Consider the following 19,612-nt stretch of genomic DNA (forward strand, 5'->3'; position numbering starts at 1 on the left):
GCCAGACTACTATGCTGGTCCTTTGACTCAGACCACAACATTGCCCTCGCAGGGTGCTGATCAAGAATCAGACCCTGATGAGACTATGTTGCCCCATCACGAACGCTATACCACCGAACGACACGGTGACACAGACGAAGTTGCGCAGGAGGTACAAGAAGAGTTATTAGATGACCCAGTTCTTGACCCCGATTGGCAGCCATTGGGGGAACAGGGTGCAGGCGGCAGCAGTTCTGAAGCAGAGGAGGAGGAGGGGCCGCAGCAGGCATCAACATCGCCACAGGTTCCATCTGCCGGGCCCGTATCTTGCCCAAAACGCGTGGCAAAGCCAAAACCTGGTGGAGGACAGCGTGGCCATCCGGTTAAAGCTCAGTCTGCAATGCCTGAAAAGGTATCCGATGCTAGAAAGAGTGCAGTCTGGCATTTTTTTAAACAACATCCAATTGATCAGCGCAAAGTCATCTGTCAAAAATGTTCTACTTCCTTAAGCAGAGGTCAGAATCTGAAAAGTCTCAATACTAGTTGCATGCATAGACATTTAACCACCATGCATTTGAAAGCTTGGACTAACTACCAAACGTCCCTTAAGGTTGTTGCACCCTCGGCCAATGAAGCTAGTCATCAACGCAACATCCCTTCCGGCAGTGTAGGACCACCATTTAGCGCACCACCTGCTGTATCTGTGCAGGTATCTTTGCCAGGCCAAAGCAGTCAGGGTCAGGGAATCACCAGTTTCGTAGTAGGAAACACTGCATCTAGGGCACCGGCGGCAACAATACCATCTCCCACCGTCTCTCAGTCTGCCATGTCCACCGGCACCCCCGCTAGTTCCACGATCTCCAGCTCTCCAGTCCAGCTCACCCTACATGAGACTATGGTTAGAAAAAGGAAATACTTAGCCTCGCATCCGCGTACACAGGGTTTGAACGCCCACATAGCTAGACTAATCTCGTTAGAGATGATGCCCTACCGGTTAGTTGAAAGCGAAGCTTTCAAAGACCTGATGGACTACGCTGTACCACGCTACGAGCTACCCAGTCGACACTTTTTTTCCAGAAAAGCCATCCCAGCCCTCCACCAGCATGTTAAAGAGCGCATCGTCCATGCACTCAGGCAATCTGTGAGCACAAAGGTGCACCTGACAACAGATGCATGGACCAGTAGGCATGGCCAGGGACGTTACGTGTCCATCACGGCACACTGGGTAAATGTGGTGGATTCAGGGTCCACAGGGGACAGCAAGTTTGGGACAGTTCTGCCTAGCCCACGGTCTAGTAAACAGTTGTCTGTAGCCGTTCGCACCCCCTCCTCCTCCTCCTCCTCGTCCTCCTGCAGAAGCAAGAGCTCGTCCACAGACCGCAGTCGCACAAACACTCCATCCGCACCTGCCACTGTTGCACACCAGGTCTCCCATTATGGGGCAGCTACTGGCATACGTCAGCAGGCTGTATTGGCTATGAAGTGTTTGGGCGACAATAGACACACCGCGGAAGTTCTGTCCGAGTTCTTGCAGCAAGAAACGCAGTCGTGGCTGGGCACTGTAGATCTTGAGGCAGGCAAGGTAGTGAGTGATAACGGAAGGAATTTCATGGCTGCCATCTCCCTTTCCCAACTGAAACACATTCCTTGCCTGGCTCACACCTTAAACCTGGTGGTGCAGTGCTTCCTGAAAAGTTATCCGGGGTTATCCGACCTGCTCCTCAAAGTGCGTGGACTTTGCGCACATATCCGCCGTTCGCCTGTACACTCCAGCCGTATGCAGACCTATCAGCGTTCTTTGAACCTTCCCCAGCATCGCCTAATCATAGACGTTGCAACAAGGTGGAACTCAACACTGCACATGCTTCAGAGACTGTGCGAACAGAGGCGGGCTGTTATGTTTTTGTGGGAGGATACACATACACGGGCAGGCAGTAGGATGGCAGACATGGAGTTGTCAGGTGTGCAGTGGTCGAAGATTCAAGACATGTGTCAAGTCCTTCAGTGTTTTGAGGAATGCACACGGCTGGTTAGTGCAGACAACGCCATAATAAGCATGAGCATCCCCCTAATGCGTCTGCTGATGCAAAGTTTGACGCACATAAAGGATCAGGCGTCTGCACCAGAGGAAGAGGAAAGCCTTGATGACAGTCAGCGATTGTCTGGTCAGGGCAGTGTACATGACGAGGTACCGGGCGAAGAGGAGGTGGAGGATGAGGAGGATGATGGGGATGAGTATATTTTTAATGAGGAAGCTTTCCCGGGGGCACGGGAAATTGGTGGCGTGGCAAGGCCGGGTTCTGGTTTTTTGAGGGACACAAGTGACGTAGATTTGCCTGCAACTGCCCCTCAACCAAGCACAACCGCAGATTTGACAACGGGAACTTTGGCCCACATGGCGGATTATGCCTTGCGTATCCTCAAAAGGGACACACGCATTACAAAAATGATGAACGATGACGATTACTGGTTGGCCTGCCTCCTTGATCCTCGCTATAAAGGCAAATTGCAAAATATTATGCCACATGAGAACTTGGAACTAATATTAGCAACAAAACAATCAACTCTTGTTGACCGTTTGCTTCTGGCATTCCCTGCACACAGCGCCCGTGATCGTTCTCACACGAGCTCCAGGGGCCAGCAGACCAGAGGTGTTAGAGGGGCAGAAATCAGAAGTGGCGTTGGACAGAGGGGTTTTCTGACCAGGTTGTGGAGTGATTTTTCTATGACCGCAGACAGGACAGGTACTGCAGCATCAATTCAAAGTGACAGGAGACAACATTTGTCCAGTATGGTTACAAACTATTTTTCATCCCTTATCGACGTTCTCCCTCAACCGTCATTCCCATTTGATTACTGGGCATCCAAATTAGACACCTGGCCAGAATTGGCAGAATATGCATTGCAGGAGCTTGCTTGCCCGGCAGCTAGTGTCCTATCAGAAAGAGTATTCAGTGCTGCAGGTTCAATACTAACAGAAAAAAGGACTCGTCTGGCTACCCAAAATGTAGATGATCTAACCTTCATTAAAATGAACCACAACTGGATTTCAAAATCTTTTGCCCCACCCTGCCCGGCTGACACCTAGCTTTCCTATGAAAAGGTCTTGCCTGTGGACTATTCTGAATGACTTTTCCAATCTCGTAATTTTCTTCACCTGATTGTCCAGCATACGACATGTTTCCACCTCACGAAATGGCCAAACTCCCCACACGGGGCCGTGCTATCGCCACTTTGCGCTTGGACCCTTGAGAGTGCTGTTTGTCTGAAGAGGTGGGTGTGGCCGCTTTTGGTCGACGGCACTGCCACTGGGTCCCTCATAGTACAATAAAGTGTCTCTGGCGGTGGTGGTGCGCACCCAACGTCAGACACACCGTTGTAATATGAGGGGCCCTGTGCCTGTACCGCCGGCCACAAGACAGTTCCCCCCCCCAGCTCAAACAGTGCTCTACCACTAGCAAAATTATCTCTCACAGCTTCACCAATGTGTAGTCTAGCCGCTGACATCCTTCAATGCCTGGCACTGACAATACCATTGTTTTGACATTTTTGTTATGTTAGGCCTTCGAAGCCTGTCTGCGGTCCCTTCTTTCTACAACTACTACACTGACCAGGCCACTGCTGGCCGTGTTACCCTGGAACCAATTTAAAAGTGCCTACAGTCAGCCCAATTTTGTTATGTTAGGCCTTCGAAGACTGTCTGCCGTCACTCCTTCCACTAGACTTCCACTGACCATACACTGCTGCCCATGTACCCCTGGAACCAATTTAAAGTGCCTACAGCCAGCCCAATTTTGTTATGTTAGGCCTTCGAAGCCTGTCTGCGGTCACTCCTTCCACTAGACTTCCACTGACCAGACCACTGCTGCCCGTGTACCCCTGGAACCAATTTAAAAGTGCCTACAGCCAGCCCAAGTTTGTTATGTTAGGCCTTGGAAGCCTGTCTGCGGTCACTCCTTCCACTAGACTTCCACTGACCAGACCACTGCTGCCCGTGTACCCCTGGAACCAATTTAAAAGTGCCTACAGCCAGCCCAAGTTTGTTATGTTAGGCCTTGGAAGCCTGTCTGCGGTCACTCCTTCCACTAGACTTCCACTGACCAGACCACTGCTGCCCGTGTACCCCTGGAACCAATTTAAAAGTGCCTACAGCCAGCCCAAGTTTGTTATGTTAGGCCTTGGAAGCCTGTCTGCGGTCACTCCTTCCACTAGACTTCCACTGACCAGACCACTGCTGCCCGTGTACCCCTGGAACCAATTTAAAAGTGCCTACAGCCAGCCCAAGTTTGTTATGTTAGGCCTTGGAAGCCTGTCTGCGGTCACTCCTTCCACTAGACTTCCACTGACCAGACCACTGCTGCCCGTGTACCCCTGGAACCAATTTAAAAGTGCCTACAGCCAGCCCAAGTTTGTTATGTTAGGCCTTGGAAGCCTGTCTGCGGTCACTCCTTCCACTAGACTTCCACTGACCAGACCACTGCTGCCCGTGTACCCCTGGAACCAATTTAAAAGTGCCTACAGCCAGCCCAAGTTTGTTATGTTAGGCCTTGGAAGCCTGTCTGCGGTCACTCCTTCCACTAGACTTCCACTGACCAGACCACTGCTGCCCGTGTACCCCTGGAACCAATTTAAAAGTGCCTACAGCCAGCCCAAGTTTGTTATGTTAGGCCTTCTAAGCCTGTCTGCGGTCCATTCTTTCAACTACTACTACACTGACCAGGTCACTGCTGCCCGTGTACCCCTGGAACCAATTTAAAATTGCCTACAGCCAGCCCAATTTTTTTATTTTAGGCCTTCGATGCCTGTCTGCGGTCCATTCTTTCAACTACTACTACACTGACCAGGTCACTGCTGTCCGTGTACCCCTGGAACCAATTTAAAATTGCCTACAGCCATGTGTTATTATTTTAGGCCTTCGATGCCTGTCTGCGGTCACTCCTTCCACTAGGCCTCCACTGACCACACCACTGCTGTCCGTGTACCCCTGGAACCAATTTAAAATTGCCTACAGCCATGTGTTATTATTTTAGGCCTTCGATGCCTGTCTGCGGTCACTCCTTCCACTAGGCCTCCACTGACCACACCACTGCTGTCCGTGTACCCCTGGAACCAATTTAAAATTGCCTACAGCCAGCCCAATTTTTTTATTTTAGGCCTTCGATGCCTGTCTGCGGTCCATTCTTTCAACTACTACTACACTGACCAGGTCACTGCTGTCCGTGTACCCCTGGAACCAATTTAAAATTGCCTACAGCCATGTGTTATTATTTTAGGCCTTCGATGCCTGTCTGCGGTCACTCCTTCCACTAGGCCTCCACTGACCACACCACTGCTGTCCGTGTACCCCTGGAACCAATTTAAAATTGCCTACAGCCATGTGTTATTATTTTAGGCCTTCGATGCCTGTCTGCGGTCACTCCTTCCACTAGGCCTCCACTGACCACACCACTGCTGTCCGTGTACCCCTGGAACCAATTTAAAATTGCCTACAGCCAGCCCAATTTTTTTATTTTAGGCCTTCGATGCCTGTCTGCGGTCCATTCTTTCAACTACTACTACACTGACCAGGTCACTGCTGTCCGTGTACCCCTGGAACCAATTTAAAATTGCCTACAGCCATGTGTTATTATTTTAGGCCTTCGATGCCTGTCTGCGGTCACTCCTTCCACTAGGCCTCCACTGACCACACCACTGCTGTCCGTGTACCCCTGGAACCAATTTAAAATTGCCTACAGCCATGTGTTATTATTTTAGGCCTTCGATGCCTGTCTGCGGTCACTCCTTCCACTAGGCCTCCACTGACCACACCACTGCTGCCCGTGTACCCCTGGAACCAATTTAAAATTGCCTACAGCCAGCCCAATTTTTTTATTTTAGGCCTTCGATGCCTGTCTGCGGTCCATTCTTTCAACTACTACTACACTGACCAGGTCACTGCTGTCCGTGTACCCCTGGAACCAATTTAAAATTGCCTACAGCCATGTGTTATTATTTTAGGCCTTCGATGCCTGTCTGCGGTCACTCCTTCCACTAGGCCTCCACTGACCACACCACTGCTGTCCGTGTACCCCTGGAACCAATTTAAAATTGCCTACAGCCATGTGTTATTATTTTAGGCCTTCGATGCCTGTCTGCGGTCACTCCTTCCACTAGGCCTCCACTGACCACACCACTGCTGTCCGTGTACCCCTGGAACCAATTTAAAATTGCCTACAGCCAGCCCAATTTTTTTATTTTAGGCCTTCGATGCCTGTCTGCGGTCCATTCTTTCAACTACTACTACACTGACCAGGTCACTGCTGTCCGTGTACCCCTGGAACCAATTTAAAATTGCCTACAGCCATGTGTTATTATTTTAGGCCTTCGATGCCTGTCTGCGGTCACTCCTTCCACTAGGCCTCCACTGACCACACCACTGCTGTCCGTGTACCCCTGGAACCAATTTAAAATTGCCTACAGCCATGTGTTATTATTTTAGGCCTTCGATGCCTGTCTGCGGTCACTCCTTCCACTAGGCCTCCACTGACCACACCACTGCTGTCCGTGTACCCCTGGAACCAATTTAAAATTGCCTACAGCCAGCCCAATTTTTTTATTTTAGGCCTTCGATGCCTGTCTGCGGTCCATTCTTTCAACTACTACTACACTGACCAGGTCACTGCTGTCCGTGTACCCCTGTAACCAATTTAAAATTGCCTACAGCCATGTGTTATTATTTTAGGCATTCGATGCCTGTCTGCGGTCCATTTTTTCAACTACTACTACACTGACCAGGTCACTGCTGCCCGTGTACCCCTGGAACCAATTTAAAATTGCCTACAGCCATGTGTTATTATTTTAGGCCTTCGATGCCTGTCTGCGGTCACTCCTTCCACTAGGCCTCCACTGACCACACCACTGCTGCCCGTGTACCCCTGGAACCAATTTAAAATTGCCTACAGCCAGCCCAATTTTTTTATTTTAGGCCTTCGATGCCTGTCTGCGGTCCATTCTTTCAACTACTACTACACTGACCAGGTCACTGCTGCCCGTGTACCCCTGGAACCAATTTAAAATTGCCTACACCCATGTGTTATTATTTTAGGCCTTCGATGCCTGTCTGCGGTCACTCCTTCCACTAGGCCTCCACTGACCACACCACTGCTGTCCGTGTACCCCTGGAACCAATTTAAAATTGCCTACAGCCATGTGTTATTATTTTAGGCCTTCGATGCCTGTCTGCGGTCCATTCTTTCAACTACTACTACACTGACCAGGGCACTGCTGGCCGTGTACCCCTGGAACCAACATCAGAAAATATAAAAATAAGTATTTTGCTTATAAAAAAGAAAATACTGGTGAGATATCAAATGCAGACATTTTAACATTAAAAACAAACACACAACTCTAATCTGGTACAGTACTAAAAATGGCCACCAGCTACAATTACTTTCTCCTGCAAGTAGTTAACTGAAAGTTTTTTTAAATTGAAAACACACATATGGCATCCACCGAGTGTTGTCCTGTCGCGTCTTCTTTATATTATTGCCGAGAAGATGCAAAATAATGAAAATAATAAAATCATTAATTACCAAAATAATAGAGAAAGTCAACACCACATTGCAAATAAACATTCATTCCAAATAAAGAAGCAGGGCGCGTCCGAGGGTGAGTATATACCTAATAAGAATATAATCACCCTCGGACGCGCAATGCTTATTTCCAACAGCCTTCCTTCCTAAGAATCAGCCCTTCCGTCGTGTAGAGAGACGTTGTGTTACACTCCAAGGTGTTCCCCAGGTTGCCTTTCCTGAGCTTCGATCTTCCGGCTCTCGTTTAGTAGTTCTTGGAAACTACTCTGCATTAGGCCTTCAAATTGGGTATGGGGTGTAGAGAGATGGTGTGTTCCACTCCAAGGTGTTCCCCAGGTTGCCTTTCCTGAGCTTCGATCTTCCGGCTCTCGTTTAGTAGTTGTTGGAAACTACGCTGCATTAGGCCTTCAAATTGGGTATGGGGTGTAGCGAGAGGGTGTGTTACACTCCAAGGTGTTCCCCAGGTTGCCTTTCCTGAGCTTCGATCTTCCGGCTCTCGTTTAGTAGTTCTTGGAAACTACACTGCATTAGGCCTTCAAATTGGGTATGGGGTGTAGAGAGAGGGTGTGTTACACTCCAAGGTGTTCCCCAGGTTGCCTTTCCTGAGCTTCGATATTCCGGCTCTCGTTTAGTAGTTGTCGGAAACTACGCTGCATTAGGCCTACAAATTGGGTATGGGGCGTAGAGAGAGGGTGTGTTACACTCCAAGGTGTTCCCCAGGTTGCCTTTCCTGAGCTTCGATATTCCGGCTCTCGTTTAGTAGTTGTCGGAAACTACGCTGCATTAGGCCTACAAATTGGGTATGGGGTGTAGAGAGAGGGTGTGTTACACTCCAAGGTGTTCCCCAGGTTGCCTTTCCTGAGCTTCGATCTTCATGCTCTCGTTTAGTAGTTGTCGGAAACTACGCTGCATTAGGCCTACAAATTGGGTATGGGGTGTAGAGAGAGGGTTTGTTACACTCCAAGGTGTTCCCCAGGTTGCCTTTCCTGAGCTTCGATCTTCCGGCTCTCGTTTAGTAGTTGTTGGAAACTACGCTGCATTAGGCCTTCAAATTGGGTATGGGGTGTAGCGAGAGGGTGTGTTACACTCCAAGGTGTTCCCCAGGTTGCCTTTCCTGAGCTTCGATCTTCCGGCTCTCGTTTAGTAGTTCTTGGAAACTACACTGCATTAGGCCTTCAAATTGGGTATGGGGTGTAGAGAGAGGGTGTGTTACACTCTAAGGTGTTCCCCAGGTTTCCTTGCCATTGCTTCGGTCTTCCGACTCTCGTTTAGTAGTTGTAGAAAAGTACACTGCATTAGGCCATACAAAATGGGTATGGGGTGGAGAGAGATGGTGTGTTACACTCCAAGGTGTTCCCCAGGTTGCCTTTCCTGAGCTTCTATCTTCAGGCTCTCATTAAATTGTGGTTAAATGGAACAACTGCATTTGGCGTACTAGTTGGTTTGGGGCCTACTATCGGTGTCTGCCACTCCTTGCTGTTCTCCTCCACTGAACAAAGCTGTGCCGCCTGTTTACTACGGTTGCCAATTTTGAACTGCATTTCGACTACTTACTGATTTGGCCCTACTCTCTGTGTCAGCCTCTCATTCCAGTTGTCCTCCACTGCAATGCCCCCTGGTTATTCCTGTGTTACCAATTTTGAACTGCATTTAGCCCACTTTCTTCTTTGGGCCTATATCTGTGTTTCCACTTCATCGTGCCCATTGCCCAGCCAGTGATAGATGAGTCTGCTGGTACATTGACCCATAACGCAACATTCCCCGTGCACGCTACACAACAACATTGTGACCCTGCTGAAAGTCAGGTTGCTCTTCCCGCATACCATACCACCTTACACGGGGACAAAGAGGAAGGTGCAGATGAAAGTGCAGGTTCCTTCATCAGGTGGGGGGAGGAATACTAGTTGGCGACGTCACTGGCACAGGGCCTCTCATAGTACGCAAAAGTGTTGCTGCCGGTGGGAGGCGCCCCCGCCGTGCAAACACACCGCTGTACTTTGAGGGGCCCTGTGCCAGTGCCAATGCCAACGAGTGGGCCCCCCCTGCTTGCTCAGGTTCACAGCACTTGCAAAGTTGAAATACTTACCTCTCCCTGCTCCACTGCCGTGACGTGGTCCAGATTTCCTGGGCCCACTAATTACTTGAACCAGCCCTACCCCCCACAACTTTAGCCAAATGACCCCCAATTTCAAATGCCTTCCAATTATTATAAGGTAAATTACGCTTGACAAGCTTCATTAAGAAGAATGGATGGTTTTGACATTAAAATGGCCACTCTAGGTGTTTTCCTGGCCCCCACTCACTGCCGACTATGCTGCCCCATTGACTTGCATTGGGTTTCGTGTTTCGGTCGATCCCGACTTTACGTCATAATCGGCCGATTTCACTCGACCCGACTTTGGACATAGTCGGGTTTCGCAAAACCCGGCTCGACTCTAAAAAGGTCAAGGTCGCTCAACTCTAATAATGAATACAGACTCTAAGAGGATGGATGAGCAAGATGGGCAATCCATGACTAATAGATGCATGCACCTAGATGAATTAGGAACTGATAGGCAAGGCCGGCCATAATAGATGCCTTCATGGAATCGGATCAATGAGTAAAGCTCGGATAATCTTTGAAGTCATTTCAATATTTTGTCTATTTCACATAGTGAAGTGAGTTTAAACTTAAGGCAAATTTCACATAGGGAGACCTCGGTACAGATGATTATTTAATTGATCTTGCACATTACATGGAAATGGTTATTAGAATATAAATCATCCCAATGCTTATGACAGACAGTCACACAGTTATGCTTTCTAATTACAGACACCCAATAATAATTTCATCCATCATTTGCCAAGCAGTGAACTATTTAAGCACCTCAATCATTTTTTAAAATTATTTAGATCGTAAAGCAAATAACTTAGAAAATATTTTTGTTACTATTTGCAAATTATATATACAGTACAGACCAAAAGTTTGGACGCGCCTTCTCATTTAAAGATTTTTCTGTATTTTCATGACTATGAAAATTGTACATTCACACTGAAGGCATCAAAACTATGAATTAACACATGTGGAATTATATACTTAACAAAAAAGTGTGAAACAACTGAAAATATGTCTTATATTCTAGGTTCTTCAAAGTAGCCACCTTTTGCTTTGATGACTGCTTTGCACACTCTTGGCATTATCTTGATGAGCTTCAAGAGGTAGTCACCAGGAATGGTCTTCCAACAATCTTGAACGAGTTCCCAGAGATGCTTAGCTCTTGTTGGCCCTTTTGCCTTCACTCTGCGGTCCAGCTCACCCCAAACCATCTCGATTGGGTTCAGGTCTGGTGACTGTGGAGGCCAGGTCATCTAGGGTAGCACCCCATCACTCTCCTTCTTGGTCAAATAGCCCTTACACAGCCTGGAGGCCATTTTTGGGGTCATTGTCCTGTTGAAAAATAAATGATGGTGCAACTAAACGCAAACCAGATAGAATAGCATGCAGCTGCAAGATGCTGTGGTAGCCATGCTGGTTCAGTATGCCTTCAATTTTGAATAAATCCCTAACAGTGTCACCAGCAAAGCCCCCCCACACCATCACACCTCCTCCTCCATACTTCACGGTGGGAACCAGGCATGTAGAGTCCATCCGTTCACCTTTTCTGCGTCACACAAAGACACGGTGGTTGGAACCAAAGATCTCAAATTTGGACTCATCAGACCACAGCACATATTTACACTGGTCTAATGTCCATTCCTTGTGTTCTTTAGCCCAAACAAGTCTCTTCTGCTTGTTGCCTGTCCTTAGCAGTGGTTTCCTAGCAGCTATTTTACCATGAAGGCCTGCTGCACAAAGTCTCCTCTTAACAATTGTTGTAGAGATGTGTCTGCTGTTAGAACTCTGTGTGGCATTGACCTGGTCTCCAATCTGAGCTGCTGTTAACCTGCGATTTCTGAGGCTGGTGACTCGGATAAACTTGTCCTCTGAAGCAGAGGTGACTCTTGGTCTTCCTTTCCTGGGGCGGTCCTCATGTGAGACAGTTTCTTTGTAGCGCTTGATGGTTTTTGCAACTCCACTTGGGAACACGTTCAAAGTTTTCCCAATTTTTTCGGACTGACTGACCTTCATTTCTTAAAGTAATGATGGCCACTCGTTTTTCTTTACTTAGCTGCTTTTTTCTTGCCATAATACAAATTCTAACAGTCTATTCAGTAGGACTATCAGCTGTGTATCCGCCAGACTTCTGCACAACACAAGTGATGGTCCCAACCCCATTTATAAGGCAAGAAATCCCACTTATTAAACCTGACAGGGCACACCTGTGAAGTTAAAACCATTCCCGGTGACTACCTCTTGAAGCTCATCAAGAGAATGCCAAGAGTGTGCAAAGCAGTCATCAAAGCAAAAGGTGGCTACTTTGAAGAACCTAGAATATAAGACATATTTTCAGTTGTTTCACACTTTTTTGTTAAGTATATAATTCCACATGTGTTAATTCATAGTTTTGATGCCTTCAGTGTGAATGTACAATTTTCATAGTCATGAAAATACAGAAAAATCTTTAAATGAGGAGGTGTGTCCAAACTTTTGATCAGTACTGTATATACTGTATATATATATATATATATATATATATATATACACGGTATGGTTGAAAATGCAGAGTTTGTGCGTGCATTTATAATGGAAGATTATTGGGAATGAGCATTAAGGGTATGTGCACACGTTCCGGATTATTCGCGGAATTTTCGTGTTTTTTGCGCATTTTTTCAGCGGTATTCCGAGGCAAAAATGCATTAAAAACGCATACATTATGCATCCCATCATTTCCAATGCATTCCGCAAATTTTGTGCACATGTTGCGGATTTTTCCGCAAAAAAAAACACATGCAGAAAAATCCGCAGCATGTTCAATAACTTTGCAGATTTTTTGTGGATTTCCCACTATGTTATTGAATTGTGAAGTTCCGGAAAAAAACGCGAAAAATCTGCACAAAATCCGCGCAAAAAAAAATGTGACAAAACTGCGAGAAAAACGCGTGCGGATTTTATGTGGAAAATCTCCGGTTTTGCTCAGGAAATTTCCACATAAAATCCTGACGTGTGCACATAGCCTAATAGGAAGGCTCATTGCTCGATAATCGTTCAGAGAAAACTGCTCATTTGTCTGGTGAAATGATTTTAAAGTTTTAAAGGGAATTCTTCACTAGGATTTGACATCTCATCTGAGAACAGTATGATGTACAGGCAGAGACCCTGATTCCAGTGATGTGTCAATAATTGGGCTGCTTGCTGTAGGTTTAATAAAATCAGTTTCATCATCAGCAGGAGATCATAACAATAGGACTAGTAATGCAACGGCTATGTAGAGCTCTGTTTAGCCCTGGCCCCACCACCGATTGGTAGCTTTCTGCCTATGCACAGTGTACACAGAAAGCAACCAATCAGTAGTGTGGGCGGGGTTATACAAAGCGCAGCATTATAGAACTTCTAGATCTCCAGCCGATAAAGCAGGAATTGATTAGCAGGCGATCATGACAAGAGGACTAGTAAATCGGCTGCTATGTAGAGTTCTGTATAACCCTGCCTCCGACCACTGATTTGCAGCTTTCTGCCTATGCACAGTGTACACAGACAGCAACCAATTAGTGGTGTGTGGGCAGGGTTATACAAGGCTCAGCATTGGAGAACTTCTAGATCTGCAGCAGATAAAACGCAAATTTTATCAAAACTACAGCAAGTAGCCAGTAAGTGATACATCACTGGAATCAGGGTCACTGCCCTAACATTATTCTGCTTTCAGATGCGGTAGCAAAAATCTGGTGACAGATTCCCATTTAAGCTTAAGCTTGTTTAAACTCATCATAGACAGCAGCACCTGATCTATGTACTTCCGAGAACATTGTGACTCCATGAGCACAGAACAATTGTGTTAACATTTGTCTGTAGTGTAGTGGAGTATCAGACTGCACAGTACACACATTGGTCTGCGCAGGAGCTGTGTGCACAAAATGGTAGAAAAACATCTAAATAAAGACAGTCTGCAAAATTGGCTAATTTTTTTTGATTATGATGAGTTGGAGCAATGAAGATGGTTGTCAAAGTTTACAAAACGTTAAGGCTGTGTGCACACGTTGCAGTTTTTTCACGTTTTTTTCACGGTTTTTCCCAATAAAAACGCTATAAAACCACAAAAAAAACTGCATACAATAAGCATCCCATCATTTAGAATGAATTCCGCATGTTTTGTGCACATGTTGCATTTTTTTTCCGCGAAAAAAACGCATCGCGGTAAAAACCGCAGCATGTTCATTAATTTTGCTGTTTTTTTTGCGGATTTCCCACTACTAAATGCATTGGGAAGTGTCCGGAAAAAAACGCGGCAAAAACGCATGCAGTTTTCTTGCAGATTTCTTGCAGAAAATGTCCGGTTTTCTCAGGAATTTTCTGCGAGAAATCCTGAACGTGTACACTTAGCCTTAAGGTTGTTCCGAGCATCAAAGGGCTGTAACATAAACTGCATTTATCACCCATAAATAGGATAAATGACAAATATATGTTTCTGGCTGTTGATAACCCTCTGATCTGAAGAATAAGGGGTCTCAAAGGCTGTGCACACATTGCAGATTATTTGCGGTTTTTTAGCGTTTTTGCGCTATAAAAACACTATAAAACCGCAAATAATCTGCATACATTAAGAATCCTATCATTTTTAATGAAATCCGCAATTTCTGTGCACATGATGTGCGTTTTTCCGCATGAAAAACGCATTGCGGAAAAATAATGAACCTGCTCATTAATTTTGCGGTTTTTTTTCACGGTTTTCCCACTGTCTAATGCATTGGGAAATGTCTGGAAAAAATGCGCAAAAAACGCGTCAAAACCGCGCAAAAAAACATGCGGTTTTTCTTGCGGAAATCTGGCAGAAATGTCCGGATTTTCACAGGAATTTTCTGCATGAATTCCTGAATGTGTGCACATAGCCAAAGACTCCTGTGTGAAAGGAATTTTAGTGCTCAATACTGCTCTATTCACAAAAGGGATTTTGGAACTTCTCGCGATCAATGGGGCACACGGTCCCCCAGCATCCTTATTTTGCCATACTGTTTTGTTTTTCTCCCTTATGATTGGACAATGTATTTTTAATTCTAATGTGCTCTATACATTGTAAGTGTAACTTGATCATTTGCACTTTTCAGATATAACGGGCTCACAGAATACAGATATATCTCCAGCAAGTCAGCATCATGTTCAAAAATGAATATCAGGTAAAGATAAGTTAATATATTGTGAATATATTGAGATTATTCTCTATATGACGTTGTTGGTATACATGCAATGTGTAGGCGCATGTTCATACTGGTCACTAAACAGACAAAATCTAAGATAAAAACAAAATGAGAAAATACCTGCAGTAAGTAAATAAATAGCAGTAGTGCATGAAAATAACATAAGGCTCTTAATTAACATTGTCTTTATAAAAAAAACGTAAAAGCCATCTCACCACGTCAAGGTGACCCTACTTGGGACAGTCCCAATCTCTAGTATTAAAATCTTAGCATATGTCAAATGACATAAATGAGAATAATGGCCGAGCAGGACCTCCCTTTTCTATGAGCTGGACACAGGGGCGCCGCTATCATGTGGCAAGTTGAGGACTTTGCCTCAGGCAGCACTGCCTTCAATGAAGAGAGGAGGCGGCAGATTCTGTCGGTGTAGTAACTGAATTTGCGTCGTAGACGCAGGTTCAGTTACTACTGTATTCAAGGCTCCCAACCATCTCGAATGGCTGAATCCCCTCATCCAGCCCTCCCCGGCTCATGTGACTGGTCACGTGATCGTGACATCATCACAGGTCCTCAACCTGAAGTCACTCCTCTCCTGCATCTGCTGGGGCTGCTCATAGAAGGTTGTTCTGTGCGCTCAGGACCTGTGATGACGTCACCGGATGGGAGGAGTCAGGGGTCACATGATCAGTGGCCTCAGTGTATGCAGGACTCTGCTGTGCTGGTTGTCATGGTGCTGGAAGAGGGTAAGCTTATGTGTGGGGTCAGGAGCGGTTTACAGTGTGGATGTGGTGGAGCTGTGTGTGTATGTGGTGTGCAGAGCAGAGCCATGTGTGTATGAGGTGTACGGAGTGGAGCTGAGCCGCGTGTGTTCGAGGTGTGCGGAGCTGAGCCGTGTGTGTATGAGGTGTACGGAGCGGAGCTGAGCCGCGTGTGTATAAGGTGTGCGGAGCTGAGCCGTAAGTGTGCGAGGTGTACGGAGCTCAACCGTGTGTGTACGAGGTGTGCGGAGCTGAGCCATGTGTGTACGAGGTGTACGGTGTGAAACCCCGTGTGTACGAGGTGTGCGGAGCTGAGCCGCTTGTGTACGAGGTGTACGGAGCGGAGCCGTGTGTGTGTACGAGGTGTTCGGAGCCATGTGTGTGTACGAAGTGTGCAGAGCTGAGCCATGCGTGTACGAGGTGTGCGGAGCTGAGCCGCGTGTGTGCGAGGTGTATGGAGCTGAGCCACATTTGTGCGAAGCTGAGTCGTGTGTGTGCGAGGTGTGCGGAGCTGAACCGTGTGTGTACGAGGTGTGCGGAGCTGAGCCATGTGTGTACGAGGTGTATGGTGTGAAACCGCGTGTGTACGAGGTGTGCGGAGCTGAGCCGCTTGTGTACGAGGTGTACGGAGCGGAGCCGTGTGTGTGTACGAGGTGTACGGAGCCATGTGTGTGTACGAAGTGTGCAGAGCTGAGCCGTGCTTGTACGAGGTGTGCGGAGCTGAGCCGTGTGTGTGCGAGGTGTACGGAGCTGAGCCACATTTGTGCGAAGCTGAGTCGTGTGTGTGCGAGGTGTGCGGAGCTGAGCCGCGTATGTACGGGGTGTACAGAGCGGAGCCCTTTGTGTACAAAGTGTATGAAGCTGACCTGTGTATGTGTACGGAGCGGAGCAGAGTCGTGTGTGTACAGGGTGTATGGGGGGGCGCCATTTTGCAGTTCGCCTCAGGCAGCAGAGAGGCTAGGTTCACCCCTGGCTGGAGATTACATTAATATAGCTCAGCATGGCTAAGTGTCCAATAGTCGGGCATCAGTCCGGCTTGGCCTTTATTCACATTTACTTCATTTGACATATGGCAATGTTTTAATACTAAAGGTTAGGACTGTCCCATTTAGGGGACACATGTGCACTCATTTCTGCAAGTCAGCTACAGCTGCTGCTGGTCTGGAAGTGCTGCAGCAGTACTTGCAAATGCCGGCTCACCGACTGGTGTGCGATGTGACCACGTTCTGGAACTCCACATTACATATGTTGGCAAGGCTTTGTGAGCAGCAGAGGTCAGTAGTTGAATACCAGCTATAAAATACCCGTTAGTATTCCAGTCACCCTTTGCATATAAGAACCGACGAGTGAGCATGGATGTCTGACATTTGTGAGGTTCTATAAAACTTTGAGGAATCAACCAAGACATTGAGTAGTGATGATAACATAATCAACATAACTATGCCACTTCTGTGTCTACTCGAAAACTCGCTGCTCACTATTAAAGAGGAAACTTTGCATGTGGACTAGGTGGAGATGGAGGATGAAAGTACACATGGTGATACTACCCAGCCAAGCCTCATCCCATCTTCTTAGCGCATATTGGGTGATAATGAGGAGGAAGCTAAGGAGGAACAGGAAATGGTTGCTTGCGCTACAAAGGGTACTACGCACACCAGCATCATCCCATCTGTTCAGTGCGGATGGACTGAAGAAGAGGAAGAGGTGGAGAGTCATTCTCCTGGTGGGGACAAGGAAGTCGTGCCTGTTGAGAGTCTGGCACACAGGGCTGACTTTCTGTCCCACTGACTCTTCCATGACCCTCTCATTATACGCATTTTGGCCAACAGTGATTACTGCTGAGTCCAGGAATCCAGCTACCTAATAAGTTTAACACAATTTGCTTGAGGCCCTGTCTTATGTCTAATACAGGGTGTATATTGGAGTCCCTCTTCCTTCTAATTTTTGTCAGTTTTTGCATTTTCCACGTAAGCTTTATGAGTTTCAGAGTCCCATCTTCATAAATTAAACAGAATGTGTCTGACCATGTCACAAACAACACATTCTGAGCTAAGCCCAGATAAGGTAGTGAAGTGTTATAATTACACTAGCTATTGAACCTGTTCTACGCCCGGGTGGCGAGCATTTATATTGGTATATGGTCTCCATCCTGGTATGTGCTGCTCCATCCTGCACCCCCATCCTGTCATGTGCTGCACCCATCCTGCGTCCCCATCCTGTCATGTGCTGCACCCATCCTGCGTCCCCATCCTGTCATGTGCTGCACCCATCCGGTGTCCCCATCCTGTCATGTGCTGCACCCATCCCGCGTCCCCATCCTGTCATGTGCTGCACCCATCCCGCGTCCCCATCCTGTCATGTGCTGCACCCATCCTGCGTCCCCATCCTGTCATGTGCTGCACCCATCCTGCGTCCCCATCCTGTCATCTGCTGCTCCCATCCTGCGCCCCCCATCCTGTCATGTGTTGCTCCCATCCTGCGCCCCCGTCCTGTCATGTGCTGCTCCCATCCTGCGCCCCCATTCTGTCATGTGCTGCTCCCATCCTGCACCCCCGTTCTGTCATGTGCTGCCCTATTCTGTCATGTGCTGCTCCCATCCTGCGCCCCCGTTCTGTCATGTACTGCTCCCATCCTGCGTCACCGTTCTTTAATTTGCTGCTCCCATCCATATGCCCCATACACTGCTCCATAAAGGTTTATGGCCCCCATAAAATGCTCCATAGTAAATGCCCCGTACACTGCTCCATAAAGGTTGATGGCCCCCATAAGATGCTCCATAGTATATGCCCCCGTACACTGCTCCATAAAGGTTTATGGCCCCCATAAGATGCTCCATAGTGTATGCCCCGTACGCTGTTCCATAAAGGTTTATGGCCCCCATAAGATGCTCCATGGTATATGCCCCCGTACACTGCTCCATTATGGTTTATGGCCCCATAAGATGCTCCATAGTATATGCCCCGTACACTGCTCCATTATGGTTTATGGCCCCCATAAGATGCTCCATAGTGTATGCCCCCGTACACTGCTCCATTATGGTTTATGGCCCCATAAGATGCTCCATACTATATGCCCCGTACACTGCTCCATTATGGTTTATGGCCCCCTTAACATGCTCCATTCTATATGCCCCCGTACACTGCTCCATTATGGTTGATGGCCCCCTTAACATGCTCCATTCTATATGCCCCCGTACACTGCTCCATTATGGTTGATGGCCCCCTTAACATGCTCCATTCTATATGCCCCCGTACACTGCTCCATTATGGTTTATGGCCCCCTTAACATGCTCCATTCTATATGCACCCGTACACTGCTCCATTATGGTTGATGGCCCCCTTAACATGCTCCATTCTATATGCCCCCGTATGTTGCTGCTGCAATATAAAAAAAACAAAAAAACATACTCACCTATGGTCGCTGGGCGCCAAGTGCTGGTGGGCCTGAGCAGGCGGGGACACCGGCGCGCTGTGGGGGTCAGGTGCCGGTATCGCCGCCAGCTCAGGCCCCCCAGCACTTACTATATTCACTGTTATGAACTGGTGATTCAGAAACACAATGGACCTGGTGGTTAAGAACACACAAAGTGACCTGATAGTTACTAATAACATAGGACGAGCTCTGAGACGTGGGAACTCTGCTGACCGCAATCCCTAATCCTATCACACCACACTAGAGGTAGCCGTGGAGCGCTCCTGACCAGACCTAGGCGCCTCAGGCACAGCCTGAGAAACTAGCTAGTCCTGAAGATAGAAAAATAAGCCTACCTTGCCTCAGAGAAATTCCCCAAAGGAAAAGGCAGCCCCCCACATATAATGACTGTGAGTAAGATGAAAATACAAACACAGAGATGAAATAGGTTTTAGCAAAGTGAGGCCTGACTTACTGAATTGACCGAGGATAGTAAAGATAGCTTTGCGGTCAGCACAAAAACCTACAAACAACAACGCAGAGGGCGCAAAAAGACCCTCCGTACCGACTAACGGCATGGAGGTGCTCCCTCTGCGTCCCAGAGCTTCCAGCAAGCAAGAAAAA

General features: G+C 47.4%; 1 protein-coding gene across 1 annotated transcript in view; it reads left to right on the forward strand.

Moving 5' to 3' along the window:
* Nucleotides 1–19,612, forward strand: part of CFAP20DC (CFAP20 domain containing) — a 396,453-nt gene that overhangs the window by 13,501 nt on the left and 363,340 nt on the right. Inside the window, exon 2 of the mRNA XM_069736631.1 lies at nt 14,730–14,798. Within this exon, the coding sequence (XP_069592732.1) occupies nt 14,778–14,798 (21 nt within the window). The 5' untranslated portion in view covers nt 14,730–14,777. The remainder of the gene's footprint in view (nt 1–14,729; nt 14,799–19,612) is intronic.

Source organism: Ranitomeya imitator, chromosome 8, assembly GCF_032444005.1.
Source record: "Ranitomeya imitator isolate aRanImi1 chromosome 8, aRanImi1.pri, whole genome shotgun sequence".
Lineage (NCBI taxonomy): Eukaryota > Metazoa > Chordata > Amphibia > Anura > Dendrobatidae > Ranitomeya > Ranitomeya imitator.